The following is a 23,600-nucleotide window of genomic DNA, read 5'->3' as shown; positions in this document are numbered from 1 at the left end:
CGGTGCATTTTGAGAAATTAACGTTCAGAAACAAGATATATATCTGTAACAGCGCTCCGCTTCGCGGAGATAAAATTATATGTGTATTACCTAGCTGTTGCTAACACCAGTTAGCGACGGCTAGTAGAAGATAGCGACCATCTTGGGCCCCACTTTGCATGTGAGTGATATTTATCACTAATGACATGCAAAGTGGGCATGCCAAGATGTTAGCGACTGGAAACAGTCGCTAACATCGCTATCTCCTATTATCAACTTTTGGAAATATTCGAGATAAGGGCGAATATCTCTAAAAGCTACCACCTGCCCTGAGCAGTTCTTAGCCATGTTATCCAATGGGAGGTGGATAACATGGCTAAGAGCATTAGCTCGGTAATGCATGAATATCGCTGAGTTTTCAGCGATATTAATGCATTGCGGTCGTTTTTTATCGTATTTCCGATAAACCTTGATAATAGCAAGGTTTATCTGCGATAATTTCTGACGGTAAAAAAATCGTTGCTAAGCATCGTTAGGGATAAATATCGCTTAACTTTGGTAATATGCCCCAACGTCTGTTAACGTTCGATTCGAAGGAAATCAGGAAGTGTTGAAAAACATTGTCTGCGCCATCTTGTCTTTTTTCAAATGCCACACTTTTGTCGTGCACGGCAGCCATTTTAGATGCCTTGACCAGACCCACTCTGTGCACGCTGTCGATCCTTAGCATGGCTCCCCACCCTCGCAAACATCTCCCCCAGGCAGTGGTCACCCCCGCTCTCTGTCTTATGCATGGGTAATAAACCTCCCCCATCTGCGCTGCTGTTCCCTGAGAATCACACCCTGTGCCCGCCCGACACCTCCCTTTCGCCCTATTCACTACCGCACCCTCTGACACTCCTTTTCCTCTGTGTCCGATTGTCCAGGCTGGTCCTAGGGTATCAGCTAGCCCTGCAGATGTAGTTTATGGCCACAGCTGTAAAGAATCACCCCTCTTCAAAGGAGTTATAGTAGATCAAGGCCCACACTCGGTGAGATTCGTCACAGCAGAAGCGTTGCTATTATCTGAAAACCATCCTGTATTGTGATTGGGGAGGGGACCGAGCCTGAAGCGGAAGATTCCAGGGATGACTGTTTGTACATCAAAGTTTTTACAATTATGTGTCACATTAAAAATATATAGCACTCCGACAAAGTAGTAAGATTATAAAACTTTAATAATTTATAAATATATACAAGAAAACAAAAATAGTAATAACATATAAACATTTTTAGGGAAAAACAACGAAGTAGCGGTCGGCTGTGCGAATAGTCCCAACGCAGCACAACGTCCAGATTTCCGGCGTGGGGCGTCGCGGGGGGTGGGTCATCAGTAGCAAACTGTTGTGCGAATAGTTCCAAGGCAGCAGAACGCGTTGAAATCTAGATGACACGAAAGTGATGTCTAGTAAGTTGCCACCCAGCAAATAACGGCATGGGGCGTCGCGGGGGGTGGGTCATCAGTAGCAAACTGTTGCGCGAATAGTTCCAAGGCAGCAGAACGATGGCACCAAGGTGATGTCCAGTAAGTTGCCGCACTGGTTTTGGTATCCTACAATGCTGCTCGGAATAACGGCGTGGAGCGCCCCGGGGGAGGCGGCGTGAACGGGCCTCTCCAGGTGGAGTGTCATCTGTTGTAGTGGGGCGCCCCTTTACCGTTTCAGTTGCCATTCCGTCCGTTTTTGGTCCACTGTGTCAAAAGCCGCAATTCAGCTGAGTTGCGCCCACTCTGGCTTGCGGCTGTCACAGGACTCTCAAAATGGCGGCAGGCTGTTTCCTTTTTGGGCCTGGTCCACTGAAATGGCCCTGGGACACCTTGGAAATCGGACGCTTGTCTGCTAGGTCTTGGACCTCATTCTCGAAAGCGTCCCCTCCGCCTTGAGAATTCATCAAAAGTTTTGGGGGCTCCGACTCCTGCAGGCTTCTGGTGGGGAGCGGCTGCCATGATTGCTCGCGGAATGACCACGACTGAGCTACGAGATGGTGGTGCTTTCATGCTGACGCCAGCTTCAGTCTGAAACATCCAGAAACAAGGTGGGGCTTTCATCGTTTGGGGAAAAAAAAAAGTTTTCATCCTATGAAAAGTGTTGTTTTTAGGTCACATGATCAAGCCTTCCATCATTAGGAAACCAAAAGTAAAATGAACCAATGAAAAGTTTTATAAACAAGTCACATGACCTGTTATGCGGCATAGGGTGTAAAATTAGGAGAAAATACGTTGGCACGTGAGGCGGCGTCAGTAGCGGACCGATGTGCGAATAGGCCGAAGGCAACACAACGCGCCAAGATCTGGATGGCACCGAGGTGGTGTCCAGCAAGTTGCAGCACTGGTGTGGCCATCCTACAATGCTGAAAGTCGGCGTGGGGCGCCCCGTTGGCCTGTGAGTTTGCGTCAGTAGCGGACCGATGTGCGAATAGGCCGAAGGCAGCACAACGCGCCAAGATCCGGATGGCACCGAGGTGGTGTCTAGTAAGTTGTCGCACTGGTGTGGCCATCCAACAATGCTGAAAGTCGGCGTGGGGCGCCCCGTTGGCCTGTGAGTTTGCGTCAGTAGCGGACCGATGTGCGAATAGGCCGAAGGCAGCACAACGCGCCAAGATCCGGATGGCACCGAGGTGGTGTCTAGTAAGTTGCCGCACTGGTGTGGCCATCCTACAATGCTGAAAGTCGGCGTGGGGCGCCCCGTTGGCCTGTGAGTTTGCGTCAGTAGCGGACCGATGTGCGAATAGGTCGAAGGCAGCACAACGCGCCAAGATCCGGATGGCACCGAGGTGGTGTCTAGTAAGTTGTCGCACTTCTGTGGCCATCCTACAATGTTGAAAGTCGGCGTGGGGCGCCCCGTTGGCCTGTGAGATGGCGTCAGTAGCGGACCGATGTGCGAATGGGGCCAAAGGCAGCGCAACAATATTTTCTGATTTGAAGACACCACAAGGCGCTGAGATGCCAAGATCCGGATGGCACCGAGGTGGTGTCTAGCAAGTTGTGGCACTGGTGTGGCCATCGTACAATGGTAAAAGTCGGCGTGGGGCGCCCTGTTGGCCTGTGAGATGGTGTCAGTAGCGGACTGATGTGTGAATGGGGCCAAAGGCAGCGCAACAATATTTTCTACTATATTTTCGGAGTAGAAGACACCACAAGGCGCTGAGATGCCAAGATCCGGATGGCACCGAGGTGATGTGTAAGTTGCGGACGGATGTGCGAATGGGGCCAGAGGCAGCTCAACAATATTTTCTGAAGAGAATACACCACAAGGCGCTGAGATGCCAAGATCCGGATGGCACCGAGGTGATGTCTAAGTTGCGGACCGATGTGCGAATGGGGCCAAAGGTAGCGTAACAAGATTTTCTGTATGGAAGATACCACTAAGCGTTGAGATGCCAAGATTCGGATGGCACCGAGGTGATGTCTAGGAAGTTGTGCCACTGGTGTGGCCATCGTACAATGGTAAAAGTCGGCGTGGGGCGCCCTATTGGCCTGTGAGATGGTGTCAGTAGCGGACTGATGTGCGAATGGGGCCAAAGGCAGCGCAACAATATTTTCTGACTGACACCACAAGGCGCTGAGATGCCAAGATCCGGATGGCATCGAGGTGATGTCTAAGTTGCGGACTGATGTGCGAATGGGGCCAAAGGCAGCGTAACAATATTTTCTGTATGGAAGATACCACTAGGCGTTGAGATGCCAAGATTCGGATGGCACCGAGGTGATGTCTAGCAAGTTGGTGTGGTCATCCTACAATGCTGAAACTCGGCGTGGGTCACCCCATTAGCCTGTGAGATGGCGTCAGTAGCGGACCGATGTGCGAATAGGCCGAAGGCAGCACAACGCGCCAAGATCCGGATGTCACCGTGGTGGTTTCATAGTTGAGAGGCACTTCATCTGCAGTGGGGCGCCGAGATCCGGATGGCACCGAGGTGATGTCTAGCAAGTTGCTGTACTTGTGTGGTCATCCTACAATGCTGAAACTCGGCGTGGGTCGCCCCATTAGCCTGTGAGATAGCTGTTCTTTGGATTTGGGCCTGGTCCACTAAAATGGCCCTGGGACACCTAAGAACTCGAACGCTCGATTTTTTTTTCCTTTCCTGTACATGCAAAAAAAGGTAAATGCCCGGTATGTTACACGCTTCATCTGCCACGATGAACTCTCCAGAGGAACCGAAAAAATATATAGTTGTGGTAACTATACCATGCATCGTCATATGGAGAGGTGGCACCAATTAATTATAGTGCTGCATAAAAGAGAGATTTGGAGGAGAACCCCTGACCTGCTAGTACATTCATCAAAGAAGTGGCACTGAGAGCTTCAGAGGCAAGGGAAACGGTCCCAAATATTTAGAAGAACTTTGGAAAGATTAAAATGACATGTTTAGATTGTGGTAAATTAATTTCATGTGGGCAGATGAGTGTTACTCTAATAAATACAGCATATGAACATCATCATAGTCGATGGTTGGTAGAGACATTTTGACTATATCCTGGACCTGCCCGTCCTCGCCCAAAATGGCGCCGGAATAAATGGGACTCGTAACTCCTTGTTGTGTACTGGTTGCAGAACCTTGAAATCACGAGATACGTATGCAGTTTTGAAGCACATGGCGGGCGGGGACGAGAATTGATTGAATATTTCGACATCCCTATTGATATTAAGTTCTGATGTGTTATTGATTACTGTACTGTTGAAAATTCGAATTAACGTCACCCATGGTACTTGCCCGCAAATGTATATCTAGATAATTTTATTGTAACTGGCCCTGTCGTATTTTAATTATAAAATGTACGTCCACCGATTCCGTAACTGTTAGACACCTTAGTTTTTGCAACCTAATGGCCCGCCCGTTACGTTCCTCTACAGTGTAAATGTCTATTCATCATATACGATTACAGTTTGCTCCGTGGCAGGCCCACGTGGTTATAGGCTCGTATTTGTATAATGAAATTTTCACAATAAAGGTTTTTAAAAGAAAACATGGTAGTAGTGTATACATTGGTAAAGTTTTTAATAATAGTCACTGTTTTAGAATCATTAAAAGGCAAGTGAAATAAAGCAGACCAATTACATGAAGGGTAAAAGGTATAATACGAAGGAACGCAGTAAAGATAAATGGTCAAGGGCTGTTGTGTTTTCTATTCCTGCAACATAAAGTGATCGATAAGAATCTCATATTCAGGCGTATCGGCGACTAAGACAGCAGGTCGACCCTCTTTTGCTCAACGGCTCCGTCAAGGGACGAAGAAACGCTCTTTTTCTCGAAAAAAGAATATATTTTACTTGCAGGACAGTTGTAAAATTTCCGGGAAAGTACATTAGCCTGGAACATTATAACATATATTTAAGAGAAAATAATGTTCGGAAGTAATTAAAAGCGTAATTTTTAGGTGATATGACCAAGGCTTTCATCATTAGAATAAGAAAAGTAAAATGAACCAATGAAAAGTTTTATTAACAAGTCACATGACTTGTTATGCTTACGTTACGCGCTGCGCGCCCCGGATGACTTCCGGATGCGCTAACGCGGCGCGTCATATGACGCATTACGCGACAACGCAGGTCCAGAATATAGTCAAAATGTCTCCACCAACCAGCGGTCGAAACACAACCCCTTTCAGCAGGCTAAATAGTTCTGTTAAATGACAACAGAAAGGACAGGCAACAAGAACCATCAGTCAAAGAGGGGAGGGCTAGTTCTTCTCTACCGGGTTACATTGGGGCGCTACCGGAACTGATCGAATTGGTAGTCTACAGTGTTTCTGGATGTTTCAGACCGAAGCTGGGGTTAGCATGAGAGCAGCACCATTTCGTAGCTCCGTTGTGGCCATTCCGCAACCAATCATGGCAGCCGCTCTTTATCGTTATTTTGGGCGGGGTGGGTGGCGGAGCCGAGCTGTTTTGCAGCCATCATTGTGTGGAGTTCAGTTCATCTCACTAGTTTTGTATTTGTCATGAGGGGTTGTTCCTAATGTTTCTATTTTAGCGAGGTCAAAAAGAGATCCCATTAGTGGCCTACTGATTTTGCTCGATTCCTTTTCTTTTTTTTTACACGATTTTTCGTTATCTGCAAAGACTAAACAGAGTATTGCGACTCTGTGTTTGTTTGTAAATAGAGAATGAACCAAAGAGAACTAATTCTAAAACAGTAAATACTTGGATAACAATCAATCAAATGGAGAGAGAAGCAGGCACGACGGATTACAACGGGGGCAAAGGCCTGCGTTAACTACCTTTCACTATCTGCAAAGAGAGAGTACTCCTAATAGAAATGAGGGGGGGGGGGGCACCATTCAAAGCAGATCAGTGTGCATAAACACGAAAATGTTTTCACTTACCACGTACTTGACATTCGACAGCTTATGATATTTGCTATTAAAAAACCATTGAAATTCACTGAAAAAACCATAGGTTATAGACCATATATAGTTAGGAATTAGCATTTACAAAACCTTGAAAATTCACTGAAAAAACCATAGGTTATACACCATATATAGTTAGGAATTAGCATTTAAAAAACCTTATTTTACTCACACAAAACCATTGAAATTCCATATATAGTTAGTTGCACTAACTATATATCGCGCACCCGCAATCCACTGCTGATCATGTCACATATTACATCATTCATGACATGGTCAGTGACATCACTGATGACATCACTGATGACATCTCAAATGACATCACTGATGAGATCACTGATGACATCTCATTTGACATCAATGACCACATCACTGATGATATCATTCATGTGACAATACAATGCATCTCCTCACGTTTTAATATAACCTCTGTTTCACCCAGTGTTAAATACAGAGTATAATTTTTGAAACCATTGACACACCAATACTAGTTACTACATACGTACTCACTGATTCCTACGTCTACACACACATTCACTCATTCACCCATACAATCATTCATACATACAATCACTCATCTTTACAACACTATCATATGCACTCATACACCTATACAGACACTTACACTCTGCCACTCATCCATGGAGTTACTCACACACCTAGTCAGTCCTGTAAAGAATCAATCACACTTCCATTTTCTTGTCTGTACAGTTAAACATAGAGCACCTTACATTTTCAAACATATACTAACACATACTTACTTTCTTATACAATCATTGATACAAGTACACATTGATCTGCACAGAGTCACACACCTCCCAGCCAGCCACACACACACTCAGTCTCCTATACAAATACTTGGACAATCAATCAATAACCCATATAGTTAATCATATAGCTACTGATCAACACATGCAGCAGTTTACAGAACAACAGACATAATGATGCACAAATTAAGACAGTTTACTCACTAACCCATGCACTCAGTGAGACACATTTAATCACTCACTCATACATTCAGTCATGCACCTACTAAATCCTTCGTCCAGACACTTATACATCTACTCATTCTTCAATATGTAAAACATATTTAAACTTTACAGAAACACACAGTCACTGGATGATGTCATCAGTGATCTCATCAGTGATGTCATTTGAGATGTCATCAGTGATGTCATCAGTGATGTCACTGACCATGTCATGAATGATGTAATATGTGACATGATCAGCAGTGGATTGCGGGTGCGCGATATATAGTTAGTGCAACTAACTATATATGGAATTTCAATGGTTTTGTGTGAGTAAAATAAGGTTTTTTAAATGCTAATTCCTAACTATATATGGTGTATAACCTATGGTTTTTTCAGTGAATATATATATATATATATATATATATATATTTGAGATTTTTTAGCACATTTGTTTAAGCACTTATGTGTTAAAACAAGGACATTTAACAATGTATTTGCATTAGATAGATGATTGGATGACAAATAGATGACTGGATTACAATCGAAAATATTATAAGACACAACCACACCCAATTAAAATGCTCATTAATCAACTATTGAATGACACAAAATCACACATAAATGGTTTCTACCTTGTCCATAGTAACCGCTCTCTAACTTTTCTTCATCAAAATAAGGAACAATAATATACAAGTTCTTTTGGTTTAGGCAGCGAATGATGTCCCAGACTGGGGAAAATCCTTTCAATTGGCGATATCACCATCAAATTATGGGAAAGTTAATTCAGTTCTGTGTGAAGTAAAGAAAGACTTGGGTGGATCTTACAGTAAGTCACATAGAGACTCGCTCATATTGACCACTGACCCGTTTCAACCTCCTTCACTAATTTAATATGAACTCCTCATCAGGGAGTTTCCATACTTGATACTGGACACCACATGAGTTGTACAAGGTTCAGTGTTAAAGAACTTTGAACTGTAAAAGCTGTTCAAAGTAGACTATGCGAAAATATAGATGTACTGAAATAAACTGTATCTCACAGTAACAAGTCATGTTCTTCCTGTATGTGGCAAGTGGATTAGCAATAAAACCGCAGCACCTTTCCTGTTTCTCGCAGCCTCTAGACGGAGACAAGTGAGGGGACACTCGATCCTACGTTAGGATGGTTTAATAACTTTGCACTGCAAAGTAAAACCATCCGCTTTGAAAATATGAACCCAAACGAGGTAATTGTTAAACAATGGATTGCTGTATAGGTCAAAACTAGGAGTTGTATAGTTATCAACCTCACTCCTGCTTCCTCATTGCAGACTGCTCCAGGGTCAAACTGGGACACAAAATAGGTCCAGCACCAAAATAAAAGTGGCCCCATTAGTGAATTCGATAGTTAAAAAAGTGGCCTACGTTTGCAAATTAGGGCTGTTTTGAATTTAAAAAGATATGCTGAATAAGTGATTTGCAAGGTATGGAAGACTGCATGGATTTGAAATTGCTGTAGACAATGTTTGTTTTAATATTGGGGAAACAGTAAAAAAACTGCCCAGCAGACCATAAATCGGGCCCACAAATTGGCAAGAATAAGGGCACTCACACTTACCTGTCAGACCAGCCTGTTGTGGACCCTGCCTGATTGCCCTATAGGCCATTCTGACCCTGACTGCCCCTTCAGGACCTCCGCTTCCGGCTGCATTCCCCCTTCCGGTGAACTTTGACACACGTAGGTATTCACTTCCTCTGCTTGATTTACACAACCCCCACCTCAAATTCCCCAGTTGCCCTTTCAGAGTTCCTCCTGGTTTCAGGGAGAAGTTCATTCTGCCTTCCCTCCCTTGCAAGTGTCCATGGTAGATGTCCCCCCACTGCACTAAGAGCTGCAGAAGCAACATTGTGGTAGAGCTCAGTAGAAAAGGCAACGAGACTGCACCTCGAACAGCACACTTGGAAACCATCAGCGGACAGCATAGCCTCCACTCACTACCCAGACATCGACACACAAGAGCCCTCAGCATTAATAACATTAACCTGTCTGGGTTTTGCCTATAGTGTGCATGCGCTGTCAGCGAAACCTCTTGTTCTTTAAAAAAATAAAAAGCTCAAATGGGGCTTAGAATCTGTCCATTATTTCCCTTTACTTACCAATACCATTGGTTGGGTCCCCCATTACTTTTGTTTTCTTGCTTCCTATTGTTCGTCGTCTCCTCCTCCCCACTAGCTTCATTCTTCATCCCTTCTTGGAGCATGGACCAAGTCCTGCTTCCTGTGTCCAGTGACCTTCCACTGGCCACAGACCCCTTAAGGTACTGTTTTAAAAAAAATTGTTTATTTTTCGTCACCCCGTCATTCTTTTTCACCCACTCACCATATCTCCTTTGTTTCACGCCCTCCTTCCTCTTGTTGCCTTTATTTTATTTGTGAAAGGTTTATATAGCGCAAACTTGACCTGAAGGTATTAGAGCACTTTACATGAGCCTCATTTACTTTACACAAGGCCACATTCATTTTTATTTTTAGGCACGTGTAGTTTCAGTGATTTGCCCAGAATCTCAGGATGTTGTGCCAATGCAGAGACTCCAACCTTGTTCCCCGCGGTCCACAGGGGGCAATTGTGGCAGTAACGCCTCATTCCTTTAAAAACATTAACAAAGCCACATCGCTCATGTACAGCTATTTGGCGTTGTTAATGTTTTTTAAAGGTGTTGCACACCAGCGTGGGTTACGCCATAGCACTTTGTTTTTATTTACTTTGAGTCATGTTGCACAGTAGCTCGGACTGCTGTGTAACATCCTAAAAGTGCCAATAGGTTTCTCCTGTTTTGAATAGCACTTCAACCGGACTTCTGTGGATTCTAATCCTTGTGAATACAGGACATCACAATGCAGCCTCCTCTTACTGGCCACATAGTGACACTCAAGAAACCTCCTCAATAATAACAATAACCTGTTTTCAAATAGGACTTCAACCACACTTCTAGGGTTTCTATGCCCTATAAATGCAGGACATCACAGAGCTGCCTCCTCTGACCTTCCACACATTGACACACAAGAACCACAAGAACGATACCTGTTTTTATATAGCACTTCAACCACACTTCTTTGGTTTCTAAGCACTGTACATAAATGAACATCACATCAAATTGTAGCCTCCTCACACTGTAGACATGTCGAACCCACGAGAGCCCCCAGCATTAAGAACCATAAGCTGTCATGGAAGAGCCCACCAGAAAGCAAAGATATCTGGTTGCAAAATACCTATTGTGGACTTGCCAAGAACTTACATAGACTTACAGCCCACACTGTGTTTACTTACTGATTGGTTTTGTCACTCTCATTGACTTGTTTCTTACTCATTGTCTTTCCTTGCCCCACGCTGTCCACCATGTGTTTCTCCCTCCTCTTGAGCACAGTCTCTTTACTCCGACTGGCTGTCTATTATTGTTCCATTGCTCACTTTTAGAAAATAATTTTTTTCTTTTTGCTTAAGCACTCCATGAGCGTACTTGTTATCCAGTGCTCTCCACTTGTGCTTCTCCCCACCCGCCAAATACCCGCCCTACACCTAATACTCCCCCCGTGACTCCATATTGCACTCACTCTCTCGTGCTTCTCCCCCTACCAAACTACCTCTCTCCCCAGATAAATGTGTTGCTTTCTCGCTCAAGTGCTTCTTCCCACCAACAATCGGCATTGGCTAGAGCACATCTGGTACAAGTTTGGAGATTGTGGAGAACATTTTCGCTAACCACTTAAGGGTTGGGTAGATCGCGTGGAGATAAATAAACTTCAGATTTTTAAGCTTTGCATTGCTAAATGCTTTGTGTCTATTCCCAACACCATCAACCATTGCTTATCTATGAGATGTGTTTGGAGGAGGGTCTCCCATTAGGCCCTCAAGTAGTGAGGGGACCGGGAACATGTTCAGGAGTGTCTTGTAAAACCAGGAAGTCATTCTTCCATGCGCGGCTCCTCCATGTGGGTGGAGGAGCGTCGCCCCACTGCTTACTCGCAGTGCGAGAAGCAGTAACATAAAATGGTATAGATACCATTGTATGTTACTGCTTCTTGCACTGCGCGAAATCAGAAGGGTTTGGTTGGGGATGGGCGGTCCTGCAACAGGGCAGGGGAGGAGTGGCTAGCCAAATGTTGCGGGCCCTTACTGACCCGTTATGCGCACTCTGCCATTTCATTTTCTCAGCCTACATAGAGAACATGCCCTCCCCATAGGTGCCTGGCTGGGCGCCGTCCATACCAATCACCACGCTGCCATCGCAGCATTGTGATAGGCTTAGAGGAGTTGCGGGAGGCTGCCGGCTTCCTGCGAGGAGCATAGAAACAGAGACGACGCAGGACCAGATCGGGCCGGCTAATGTAAGTTATATATATTTATTTAAATTTAAAGTAAACCTCCCCCCTCCCGAGCCCCCCACCCCACCCATACCCCAACCCCACCCCACCCATCTCCCTCCCCACCCTCGAGTCATGCCGGCCGTGACTGCAATCTTCCCACTCCTCCTGTAGTGAATAATAACTACAGGGCTTCATGCGTGGCCAGTTCAGAGTGCCCAAGTCTCCACAGCTCTTGCACCATACCCAATATTTTCCCTTATAACAGGAAATACGTGGCAGGGAGATCCAGCTCTTTCTGCATCTCCTGCTCCACCAGAAGTGTTCCCTCTCTCTAGCAGTCGCCAATGGTAAGCACGTTCAGTTCTGCCCACCCCCTCGGGAGAGTCTCTGGTGCCCGACCAGGTCAACAGCCTGTCTGAGTGGTATCGTTGGAGCATGAAGTATCACCATTTTCGTTCTATGCCAATATCTGTTCCAGCATTGCACCGCCACGACCCCCAACCTCAGAAGGTCGCCCGCTCCCCGACGTCATCTCAGCAGCCTGGTCAGCAGTCCTACCCTTACTTGGTTTCCCAGCTCCAACGTTGGCAGGTCTAGTCAGCGGCTTGCATTGGTAAAATCTGGGCATATATCCTCTTATGTTAGTGATTAGTGACTGAAGCTGTAGCTGCTCTAAGTTTTGGGTTGGCAAACTGGTGACACTGCAGTACCTTTCAGAGCAGCAACTTAAACCTTAAATCTTGGCTTTTTTTGACAAAAACATCCCCTCCCAAAGTGGTTTGATCTTATTGTGGTCCTTCTTTTATTCATTTAAGAAAGTATTTTCCGTTTACAAGGTGTAGACTGTAGAGGTTTCTTTGCTTCCTAATCTGTCAGTCAGGAATGCTGCGCCAACCTGGGGATTTCAAGTTCACATTCTGTTCCAATTACCTCTCGTTTTATCCTGTTCCTATCGCGGAGATAAACAGTAAACCGAATGTAATTAGGCAATCATATCAATAAATCAATGCATTTCTAAAGCACACTACATACCCGTGAGGGTCTCAAGGCGCTGTGGGAGGGGGGGTGGGGGGGGGAATGCTACTGATCGAAGAGCCAGGTCTTGAGGAGTCTTCTGAAGGCCAGCAGGTCCTAGGTCTGTCGTAGGTTGGTAGGGAGAGTGTTCCAAGTCTTGGCGGCGAGGTAGGAGAAGGATCTGCCCCGGCGGTGGTTTTCCGGATACGAGGAAAAGTCATAAAAGTCTTTGCTGAGCGAAGGGCATGTCTGGGTTCGAAAGGCGTTGCCTAGACTGAGAAATACAAAGAGGGTGTTAATGATAAGAATGGGTCCTCGGAGAGCTTTCTGACATACGAGCAGGCAGCAGAGGCCTTTGGTCTTGGTGTGGGACAGTACTTGCATTACCGGGGATTGCGTGACATAGTGTGCGGGGTGTGGCCCCAATGCCCAGAGATACCCCCGATGGCACATATCTTACATATCCTCCTGTCCTGTGGCAGGGGACGCAGACTGATTTCCCTGCTGTATGCAGCCATGAGACGTGACTCCACCCCGCCGGTGCCACCGGCATGGGCGGCCTGGGAGGCGGACCTGGGATTCTCACTGGATCAGGGACAGCGGACGCACATAGGGGCACTGACAAAGTGTGTGTCCTGTAATGCGCGCTTCAAGCTTATTCATTTTAACTTCCTTCACCGTACTTACTTTACTCCAAAGAGGCTGAGCCTCCCGCACGATGAACTCCATCCACTCCGGATCTCCGACAGACCCCTGCCCTCACCACGTCTTCAACAAGGCCGACACTGTCATCGCACCCCACCTGCGGGACATCATCAACACCTCCTTCGACACCGCCACCTTCCCGGAGAGCTGGAAGCACGCCGAACTCAGCGCTCTACTCAAGAAACCATCAGCCGATCCCACCGACCTCAAGAACTACCGCCCCATCTCGCTGCTCCCGTTTCCGGCTAAAGTAATGGAGAAGACTGTCAACAAGCAACTGGCCGCCTTCCTTGAGACGAACGGCTCCCTCGACCTCTCGCAGTCTGGCTTCCGGGCCAACCACAGCACCGAGACCGCCCTGATCGCAGCTACCGATGACATCCGAGCCCTGCTCGACAACGGAGAAACGGCGGCCCTCATCCTCCTGGACCTCTCCGCGGCCTTCGACACCGTCTGCCACCGTACCCTAGTACAGCGCCTCAGCAACGTCGGAATCCAGGAGAAGGCACTGGAGTGGATCATCTCCTTCCTCGCCGGAAGGACACAGAGAGTCCGCCTCCCCCCGTTCAGATCGGAGGCCACCGAAGTCATCTGCGGCGTTCCTCAAGGCTCCTCGCTCAGCCCAACACTCTTCAACGTCTACATGAGCCCCCTCGCAGCCATCGCACGCCAGCACAACCTCAACATCATCTCCTACGCCGACGACACCCAGCTGATCCTCTCCCTCACCAACGACCCCACCACCGCCAGAGCCAACCTGCACGAAGGGATGACAGACGTGGCCAAATGGATGACGAACAGCCGCCTGAAACTGAACTCAGACAAGACGGAAGTCCTCATCCTAGGATCCTCACCCTCCGCCTGGGATGACTCCTGGTGGCCCCCCGCCCTGGGCAGCGCACCCAAACCAACAGACCACGCACGCAACCTGGGCTTCATCCTGGACTCCTCCCTCTCCATGACCAGACAAGTCAACGCCGTCTCCTCGTCGTGCTTCAACATCCTGCGCATGCTACGCAAGATCTTCCGATGGATCCCCTCCGAGACCAGGAAGACGGTCACCCAGGCCCTCGTCACCAGCCGTCTGGACTACGGCAACTCCCTCTACGCCGGAACCACCGCCAAACTCCAGAAGAGACTCCAGCGGATCCAGAACACCTCAGCACGACTCATCCTGGACATCCCCCGCCGCAGCCACATCTCCGGACACCTGAGAGACCTGCACTGGCTCCCGGTCAACAAGAGAATCACCTTCCGGCTCCTCACCCACGCACACAAAGCCCTACACAACCAAGGCCCAGGATACCTCAACAGCCGCCTCAACTTCTACGCTCCCAAACGCCAGCTTCGATCGACCAGCCACGCCCTCGCCGCCGTCCCCCGCATCCGAAGAGCCACCACAGGAGGAAGGTCCTTTTCCTACCTGGCCGCCAAGACTTGGAACTCCCTTCCGACCCGCCTCCGCCTGACCCAGGACCACCTCGCCTTCAGTAAGCAGCTCAAGACCTGGCTGTTCGAGCAGTAGCGGACCCCCTCCCCCCCCCCCCAGCGCCTTGAGACCCTCCGGGTGAGTAGCGCGTTATATAAATGCTTTGATTGATTGATTGATTGAGTTCTCGACGGATGGAAGAGACAACTGCCCCAGATGTGGCGCCGAAGGGGCGGGATTCCTGCACTTGGCCTGGGAGTGCCCGTTAGTGGGGGGCTTCTGGGCAGGGGTTGTGGGTCATATCACTGCTACCACTGGTCTGCGGATACAGCAAATACCCTTACATTGTCTGTTGGCATTGGTCCCTAGGCCAAGGAAACGGAAACTCTCCTATAAATTATTGCAATTAATGTTAGTGCTGGCTAGGCGCAGGGTGGCTATCCCATGGATGGGACAAAGGCCCCTGGAGATAGGTACATGGCTCAAAGATGTGAGGGAATGGACCCTTGCAGAGGAGACACACATGCAGTCTACTAGGAGAGACGAGAAATTGCAGGAGAACCTGCTGGTGTGGCGCACCATGTTCATGGCAAGTTTGGCTATGGAGGGGCATTCGTCTCACAGCAACTCCGAGGGGACTAGTGGCGAATTGTTCTCAGCACACAAATCAGGGTCTGAGGGAGGGGAGGGTGAGGATAATTGAAGGGGCGCGAGTTTGGTGCACGGAACACGGCCTGGTATGTTCCCTCATCATGACGCTTAATCTTAGCTTGTTCGTTTTCTGTACCTCATGAACTCCTGTATTTCGAGTTCTAAGCCTTGTCCGTAATGTGCCTTAATGAGTCCATCAATTTGTATATAAATGTTTTTATGATGCCTTTGGAGGGTTTTTCTACAATGTATGACATAAAATTGAAAAATAAAGTAAAAAAAAAATGATAAGAATGGGTGAACATTAATGTACACGCAGGGAGGTTCCCGTTGCTACACTCAGCGCATGTAAATATGAGAGCCTTCAAGAAATCATAAAGCAGGAGCATCCTGCTCTAGCGAAAAGAAGTCACTGAATCCTACCTGCCCAACACTATTCCAACCCCTAGTGCACATGTGCAATTACATATAACTTAACTTCCTTTTCAAACGGACCATGGCAATTTTTGATGGTTGCAGGGGAAATTTGGTGCCCTTCCTGATGCAGCCTTTGAGATTAGACATTGTGGGCTGCAGACGTCATCGCATGGCCGTGTGCCAAGAGGCCACTCGGTGTGGAGCTGTACTCAATTGGCTCAGGGTCACGGCCATCACTAAAAGACCCTGAGCCAATAGGTCAACAGTAGGTCACTAAAAGACCCTGATTGGGAGGAACTGAAAGGAATTTCAAGCATCTTGAACAGGGTCGTGGCGCAGCAACTCTGAAGCACAGCTGCGGTGCAACATTTACTAGTATTTTGCCATTTCTAAATATAAATACAGACAAAGGAAAAATAGTTTTCCGTCTGTATTTATGTGTAAAAATCCGTCTAAACGGAAAACCGGGAGCCCTACTTATAATTTAATATTTTCCCTGGTAGTTTCCACTTATATCAAATATGTCTGTGGCATTCTTAGTACTTACTTCAAAAATTGCTGTTGACCTCAAATCTGGGGAACCGGGTTCGTGTCTCGGCCACGACACTCAACATCCTTTGATTCTGGGCAAATCACTTCTTCTCCCGTGCCTAACAAAAATGAATGAGTCCTTGTGTAACACAACTTGTGCTCATGAAAAGCCCACTGATACCTGATACCTTCGGATCCATTTCCCGCTATATAAAACTCCGGGGAAAAATACACTTCTTTACATAAAAACACATTAAACACACAGTCCAGGCCAAACCTATAGGCATTGCCTCGGTTTGTCTTTATTTGTTGTACAAAGTTGTTTATACATGTGTAAGCAAAATACATTTACTTATTTATCTTCCTACAGTTAATTTCTTTAAGCGCTTCTCACCAGGGATACATGTCAGTACTCCTATCAGTACAATATATATATATATTAATACCAGAGGCAAATAATTCCCATATTTGAGAATTATTTCAATGGTAAGTTACCGCAAGTGAGAAGGCAATATGTAACGATCTTAGAAGCACTTTAATGCTTTTGTTAAAACACAGTTGATGGTCATAGATGTTTTTTTTAAATATTTTCTGTTAAAGTATATTTTATTTTATATTCATTCTATCCAGTTAAGAAATACTGTGATGCAAGCCCCTTTAACATCGTAGTTAGAACACCCATTAGTAACAGAGCGATGTATGTACATGTGTGCAGGCTTCTTATACCGCCTAACAAGTTCTACCCAGTCCCTGGAAAATAAACCGGGGTATCATTAATCTGATGGAAAGGTGGCATTTCATTGTAAATGACTTCTTCTTTCTGTTTTTTAGATTTCATATTACAACCAATTTACCCCTGGATTTGTCTCGTACATCACTGCAAATATTGCTGGACTATCCTCCGAGCTCTACACTACTTTCCAAAACTGCGAATCATTTCTCGAAAAGAACAAAGATGATATTTCTGTGGGACTCCAGAATCTTTAACATCAGCACCAGTGCATCCTTTTCATTGATCACGAGTGGCTTGGTGCATGTAAAGTTTGCAGGGCCCACACACAATAAGGGGAAGTGGTAGCCAGATTAACTCACTTGTATCTACTTTAGAACCCAAGGAAGAGCCTACTACAGTACATATAGGTGATTTAGTAGTACTGAGTTCATCAACATTTGTCGTTCAATGAAAATGCTAATGAAACGGGTATGATGGGAGTTTGCAACAGAACGAATAAGCCTGTTAGCATAATATGCCAATGGTACGAACTAAAGTCGAGCATGGAAGTAGAAACAAGAAGGTGTTGCTATCTCGTTATCTTTACATGTCTAATTGACACGTGTCATAACCTCAGCTAACTTCTCTTGAATTATCAGTACAATTGTGGCTAGTATTTGGGCATTGACCTTTTCGCTTATGTAGATAACCTGCTTATATACTATCAATTAGGCGCTCATTATAAGAGTATGTTGGGCCTTTTTCTATTTATCACAATGGGTAAAGAAATGTACTTTCACAAAGGCAGCAGTAAATAACATTTATTGTTTTTTATTAAAGAACTGACAGTAACAAGCTTTTTGCTGTAGGCACCATATAAGAGCTTGGACAACCGGCATTTTTAGTAAAACTGCATGCTTTGAAACCGTTGTAGTCATATGCATTTATAGAAGTCTTCCCAGTTAATTATATTTTTACTGGACCATATCCAACATTTACTTAATTAAACATTAAACCAGGTAATAAATCAGAGAGGATCGAATGTGATAAATGCAATTTAAAAAACACATCAAGAAAACATTACAATTCGAACTCTTCAGTGACATTATACGGAACAAAGTGGCTAAGAGGAATCCTTTCACACAATGAACATTAGAACTTTGAAAACACCTTGTCTGGCATTTTCACGGTCTGATGCATGAGCTAATATGTTCTTGCAGTACTTTGATGTACTCTTTTTAACAAATAATTGCTACTTTGCTAAGTTAAAAAATATGAAATCTGTTGTAAATTTGCACAAAATGGATTGAGGAATTCCTTGCATGGGAATCGAAACTAATTGTTCTGTATTTTTGGATGTTTATGTGCGTCATTCAACTCTAATCCATCATAAATCTACTTCAATTGCCATAGAAGGATTACTTTTTAGTCATAACCTGATTTTCTTTTATTCCTGTTTGCCATTTTGTATTTAAGGATTGATTATGGTAGTGGTGGTGTTTGGTGAGTGACAGCAAAATAGTAAAAAATAAAATATTTTGTATGGTACAGGCTTGTCTGTTTGTGTCTCGCTATAAACCGGGCCCTATTTACCCATCCTTGCAACCTCCTTGGAAACTCTGTATTGATTGTTTCGTTTCTTATATAGCGCATTTTTGTCCCATAAAATGAAATTTAGGAAAAACTTTGACAATTGATAGAATATGTGTATCAAGTTTCAGGTTTACTCATCTGTGGGCGTTTGGATGCATTGCTGGTATTGAGCAGAATGTTACCCAGATGGTTCCAGGGGCTTTTGTCAAATATCAGTCTGCAACTACATTTTATGTAAGCAGAGTTAGCAACAGGTGAGGGCGACTGCACATGACAATGTTGTACAGTACTTATGGACTACCTCTTTTTCAAGTTTCACTTCATGTTGAACTATGTGAAATACCTCTAACCAGTTGACCATTTTGTGGGCCTGGTCTTACTGATCCAGTCATAATTTTAGACTTTCTTATCTCTTTACTATTAACTAGCCATGTGCAATGGCTGAATGATAAGCAAGAGAGAAGAGTCTTTAATTACAATGTGATTAGCAAAGACTGGGGCATAAAATTGTAAGCATGCACTGAGCAAACAACACTTTAGCGTCATTATTCACTTCAGCACAATGACCTCGACACGGAGTACACCGGGGGTTTGGAATGGTACAGAATTCCACTTAAGCATCGTATGCCCCAAGAAGAATGACTGATCTCAAACACCTAATATATTAGCCAATGCCACTCTTGGCCCAGACACAGTGACAAACCCACCCAAACACTACTGGCACCACTCTCTGTACCTCTAAACCTGCATAAAATATGAAAGGGGAAAAGCATAAGGAAGAACATGACCATAGTCCTGAAGATACTTAGGCATCCACATTCCCCTCAAATAAACCCTCTTGCTCTACCCTACAAACACATTAGACCATATCTCCTACGAACATATCGCAATATAGCTCTGATGCCACACTGTCCCGTTTGAGAATCTCAGAGTATTTTTAGGTGTTGAGCCACTAAAAAAGTAGTACTCACACCCATTCTCCTTCCTTCACAAACATAATTACTGACAGATGTGTACACAGGATAAATTAATGTAATTTCTTATGACTGAACTTCATTATTTTCTCATGATCAGGTATCACCCTTTGGTATGTGTCAGCCTACCAGGATGCAACCACTCAGAACCGTGACTCACATCTTATTAGTGGTGGCATGAGGCACAGGTGTGTAGTTAACAAAATGTACAGCCCAGCTCCCACTGCCGATCCCATATACCCTCCTTTATTGTTATTGACTTTTCGCCTTTTTATTGCAGATTTCTAAAGATAATGGCATTACATTCTAAGTAGGCGCACATCTCTTTGGAAAATAGCTGCGCATAACAGTCTGTAATTCCACAGAGGAAACTTCTGCGCAAAGAAAGCTCTGGTAAATGATGATGATCCATCATAAAAATGACCTGTTTGGAAACATGTTCTTCAGGACATATGGCCTACAATCCCATCCCCAGACAGTTCTATCAAGTTTAAAGAAATCAAAATAGTCACGTTTTTTCAAAGAATTCAGACACTCTGCGAGGGCCAGACATATCCTTTGGTAATTGTTAGCGCTGTTGTTGCCCTCATTTTGCTGCATTGCTCTCTGTGACCTTTTTTCTCTGTGCCCTTTGTGCCCCTTTTGCCTTTTTGATTTTTGTGCCCTTTTTGCTTTGCCCCTTTTTTTGCCTTCTGTGTCCTTTATGTTCTTTGCCCCTTTTTTGCCTTTTGTGCCCGGTGTGCTTTTGCCCCTTTTGCCTACCTTCTGTGCCCCGGCTCTCCGCCCGTTTTCCCGCCACTGTGTCCTCTGCGGCCCCGCCCCCTTGCTCGCCCATTCGCTGCCCCTCTCCCAGCTGCTCCTCCCTCCCACCTCCCTTTATGAAAGCCCGTCTGCACCGCCGCGCCTGGACCACGCCCCGCGCCAGAACCCCTTGCCCCCGCAGACGCCACAACGCCAGTATCCGCTACAATGCCAGCACCCTCCATGCACTCAACACCGGACAATCACACACCTGCATCCTGGCCGCCCCGAAGCGCACCCACGGACCCTTCTGCTGCCGGAACTGCAGCTTCACCAGCATCCGATCTGCCAAACCGCCCTCCCGGAAAGATCGCAACCACCTCAGATGCATCCTTCTCAACACCCGCTCCACCCCACAAACACGCCGTTGAACTCTGGGACCTAGTCGACTCAACCGCCCCAGACATCGCCTTCCTGATGGAGACCTGGATGAACGACTCCTCGGCACCCGACATCGCCATAGCCATCCCGGACGGCTACAAGATCACCTGCAGAGACCGCACCAACGGAGTAGGAGGTGGAATCGCCATCATCCACAAGAACACCCTCAAGGTCTCTACTAACTCCGACGACACCCTCAGCACTGCCGAACACCTGCACTTCCAGATCCACACTGATCCCAACATCACCCTCAGAGGAACTCTGGTCTACAGACCCACCAGACCCCGGCCTCAGTTCAGCGACTCCATCGCCGACTTCATCAGCTCGCACGCTCTCGCCTCCATGGACTACATCCTCGTCGGAGACCTGAACTTCCACCTCGAGAACAACCCCAACTCCACCACCCTGATCGACAACCTCGCCAACTTTGGATTGAGACAGCTCATCACAATGCCCACCCACTACGCGGCCACACGCCTGACCCCATCTTCCCTGCAAGCTCCCACATCTCCTTCAGCCACACCACCAAACTCCACTGGACCGACCATCGCTGCATCCACTTCACCTTCCGTAAACCCACCACGCACCACCGCACCCAACAGATCCCCTACAGCAGCTGGAGCAAAATCACCAAAGACCACCCACCAACCCCGACACCAGAAACCTCAGATGCTGGATCGATGACTGCGCCAACACTTTCGCCCGATCTAGAAACCCTCCAATAGACGCACCAACAGGAATGCCAGCTGGTTCACAGGAGACCTCCTAGCAAACCTGCCGAAAACTAGAGAAAAAATGGCAACGCGAACAGACACCAGGGAACCACACAGCCCACAAGAACGCCATTCGCCAACACCATCACCTCATCAGATCCGCCAAAAGGACCTCCTGCAAGGACCGCCTCCACAACAACGCACACAACAGCAAGGAGCTCTTCAACATCGTGAAGGAACTCTCCAGCTCCAACACCAACGACATCCCACCATCGCAAGACCTGTGTAACGCCCTGGCCACCTTCCATCTCAAGATCGCAGACATCCGCGACAGCTTCAACAACCTCACCATCTTATGGCCACCACCCACAGCGACCCCCTGCTTTCCTGGACCCACATCAATGACGAGGACACCATCAAAATCATGAACACCACCCATTCTGGCTCCCCATCAGACCCATGCCCTCACCACATCTTCAACAAAGCCAGCACCACCATCGCACCCCACCTCCGAAATGCCATCAACATCTCCTTCGAGACCGCGACCTTCCCGGAGAGCTGGAAGCATGCCGAGATCAACGCCCTGCTCAAGAAACCCAAGGCGGATTCGAGTGACCTCCAGAACCTCTGGCCCATCTCACTGCTCCCGTTCCCAGTGAAGGTCATCGAGAAAACCGTCAACAAACAGCTGACCCGCTACCTCGAGGAGAACACCATCCTGGACCCATCCCAGTCCGGGTTCCACAGCACCGAAACTGCCCTCATCGCTGCCACCGATGACATCAGGGCCCTGATGGACAATGGCGAAACGGCGGCCCTCATCCTTCTGGACCTCTCGGCCTCCTTTGACACTGTCTGCCACCGCACCTTGCGCACACGCCTCCACAACGCAGCGATCCGAGACAAGGCTCTGGAATGGACCACCTCCTTCCTCTCCGCCAGAACCCAAAGTGTCCGCCTCCCCCCACTTCCGCTCCGAAGCCTCCGAGATCATCTGCGGCGTACCCCAAGGATCATCCCTCAGCCCGACATTGTTCAACAGCTACAGAGCCCCGCTCGCCCACATCACCAGACTGCACAACCTCAACATCATCTCCTACGCTGATGACACACAGCTGATCCTCTCTCTCACCAAGGACCCCCTCACCGCTAAAACTAACCTCTGCGAAGGGATGAAGAACAGCCGTCTGAAGCTGAACTCGGACAAGACGGAGGTCCTCATCCTCTGCTCCACCCCCTCAGCCTGGGACGACTCCTCGTGGCCGACCGCCCTGGGAGCTGCACCGACACCCACCGACCACGCACGCTCTCCATGACCAAGCAAGTCAACGCCATCTCCTCTTCCTGCTTCAACACCCTCTGCATGCTCCGCAAGATCTACAGGTGGATCCCCACCAACACAAGAAGAACCCTCGTCAGCAGCAGGCTGGACTACAGAAACGCGGGAGCCCTGGCCAAACTGCTGAAACAACTGCAACGCATGCAGAACGCCTCCGCCCGCCTGATCCTCAACATCCCTCGACACAGCCACATTACACCCCACCTGAGAGACCTGCACTGGCTCCCCGTCAACAACAGGATCACCTTCAAGCTCCTCACCCACGCACACAAGGCACTCCACAACACCGGACCAGCATACCTCAACAGTCGATTCCCCTTCTACACCCCAAACCGCCAGCTCCGCTCCGCCGACCTCGCCATCGTCCCCCACATCCGAAGAACAAACTCTGGTGGTAGATTGTTCTCCCACCTCGGCGCCAAGACCTGGAACACTTTTCCCATCCTCCTACGGCAGACCCAGAACCTACTAACCTTCAGGAGGCTACGCAAGACCTGGCTATTCGAGCAGTAGCAACACCCCCCTCCCCAGTGCCTTGAGACCCTCACAGGTGTTAGTGCGCTTTACAAATGCCTTGATTGGTTGATTGAACCCCTAACTATTCCATCTTCCGCTGTGTATATTTACAGCCATGAACAAGCTACCCACGTGTCCCTCA

The 23,600-nt window shown here is 47.1% G+C and overlaps 1 protein-coding gene across 3 annotated transcripts in view; it reads left to right on the top strand.

The window, feature by feature from the left end:
* The window catches only part of ACOT11 (acyl-CoA thioesterase 11), a 437,309-nt gene extending 418,620 nt beyond the window's left edge, over positions 1-18,689 (top strand). For all 3 annotated transcript variants that reach the window (XM_078670317.1, XM_078670310.1, XM_078670324.1), the window contains one exon: positions 17,261-18,689. In XM_078670317.1, coding sequence (XP_078526443.1) covers positions 17,261-17,416 — 156 coding nt within the window. In that variant the 3' untranslated portion in view covers positions 17,417-18,689. The remainder of the gene's footprint in view (positions 1-17,260) is intronic.
* The last annotated feature ends 4,911 nt before the right edge of the window (positions 18,690-23,600 follow it).

This window comes from Lissotriton helveticus, chromosome 1_2, assembly GCF_964261635.1.
Source record: "Lissotriton helveticus chromosome 1_2, aLisHel1.1, whole genome shotgun sequence".
In the NCBI taxonomy this organism is placed as follows: Eukaryota; Metazoa; Chordata; class Amphibia; order Caudata; family Salamandridae; genus Lissotriton; species Lissotriton helveticus.
Note: the sequence above shows the minus strand (reverse complement) of the source record. Positions and strands in the feature narration are given on the sequence as shown.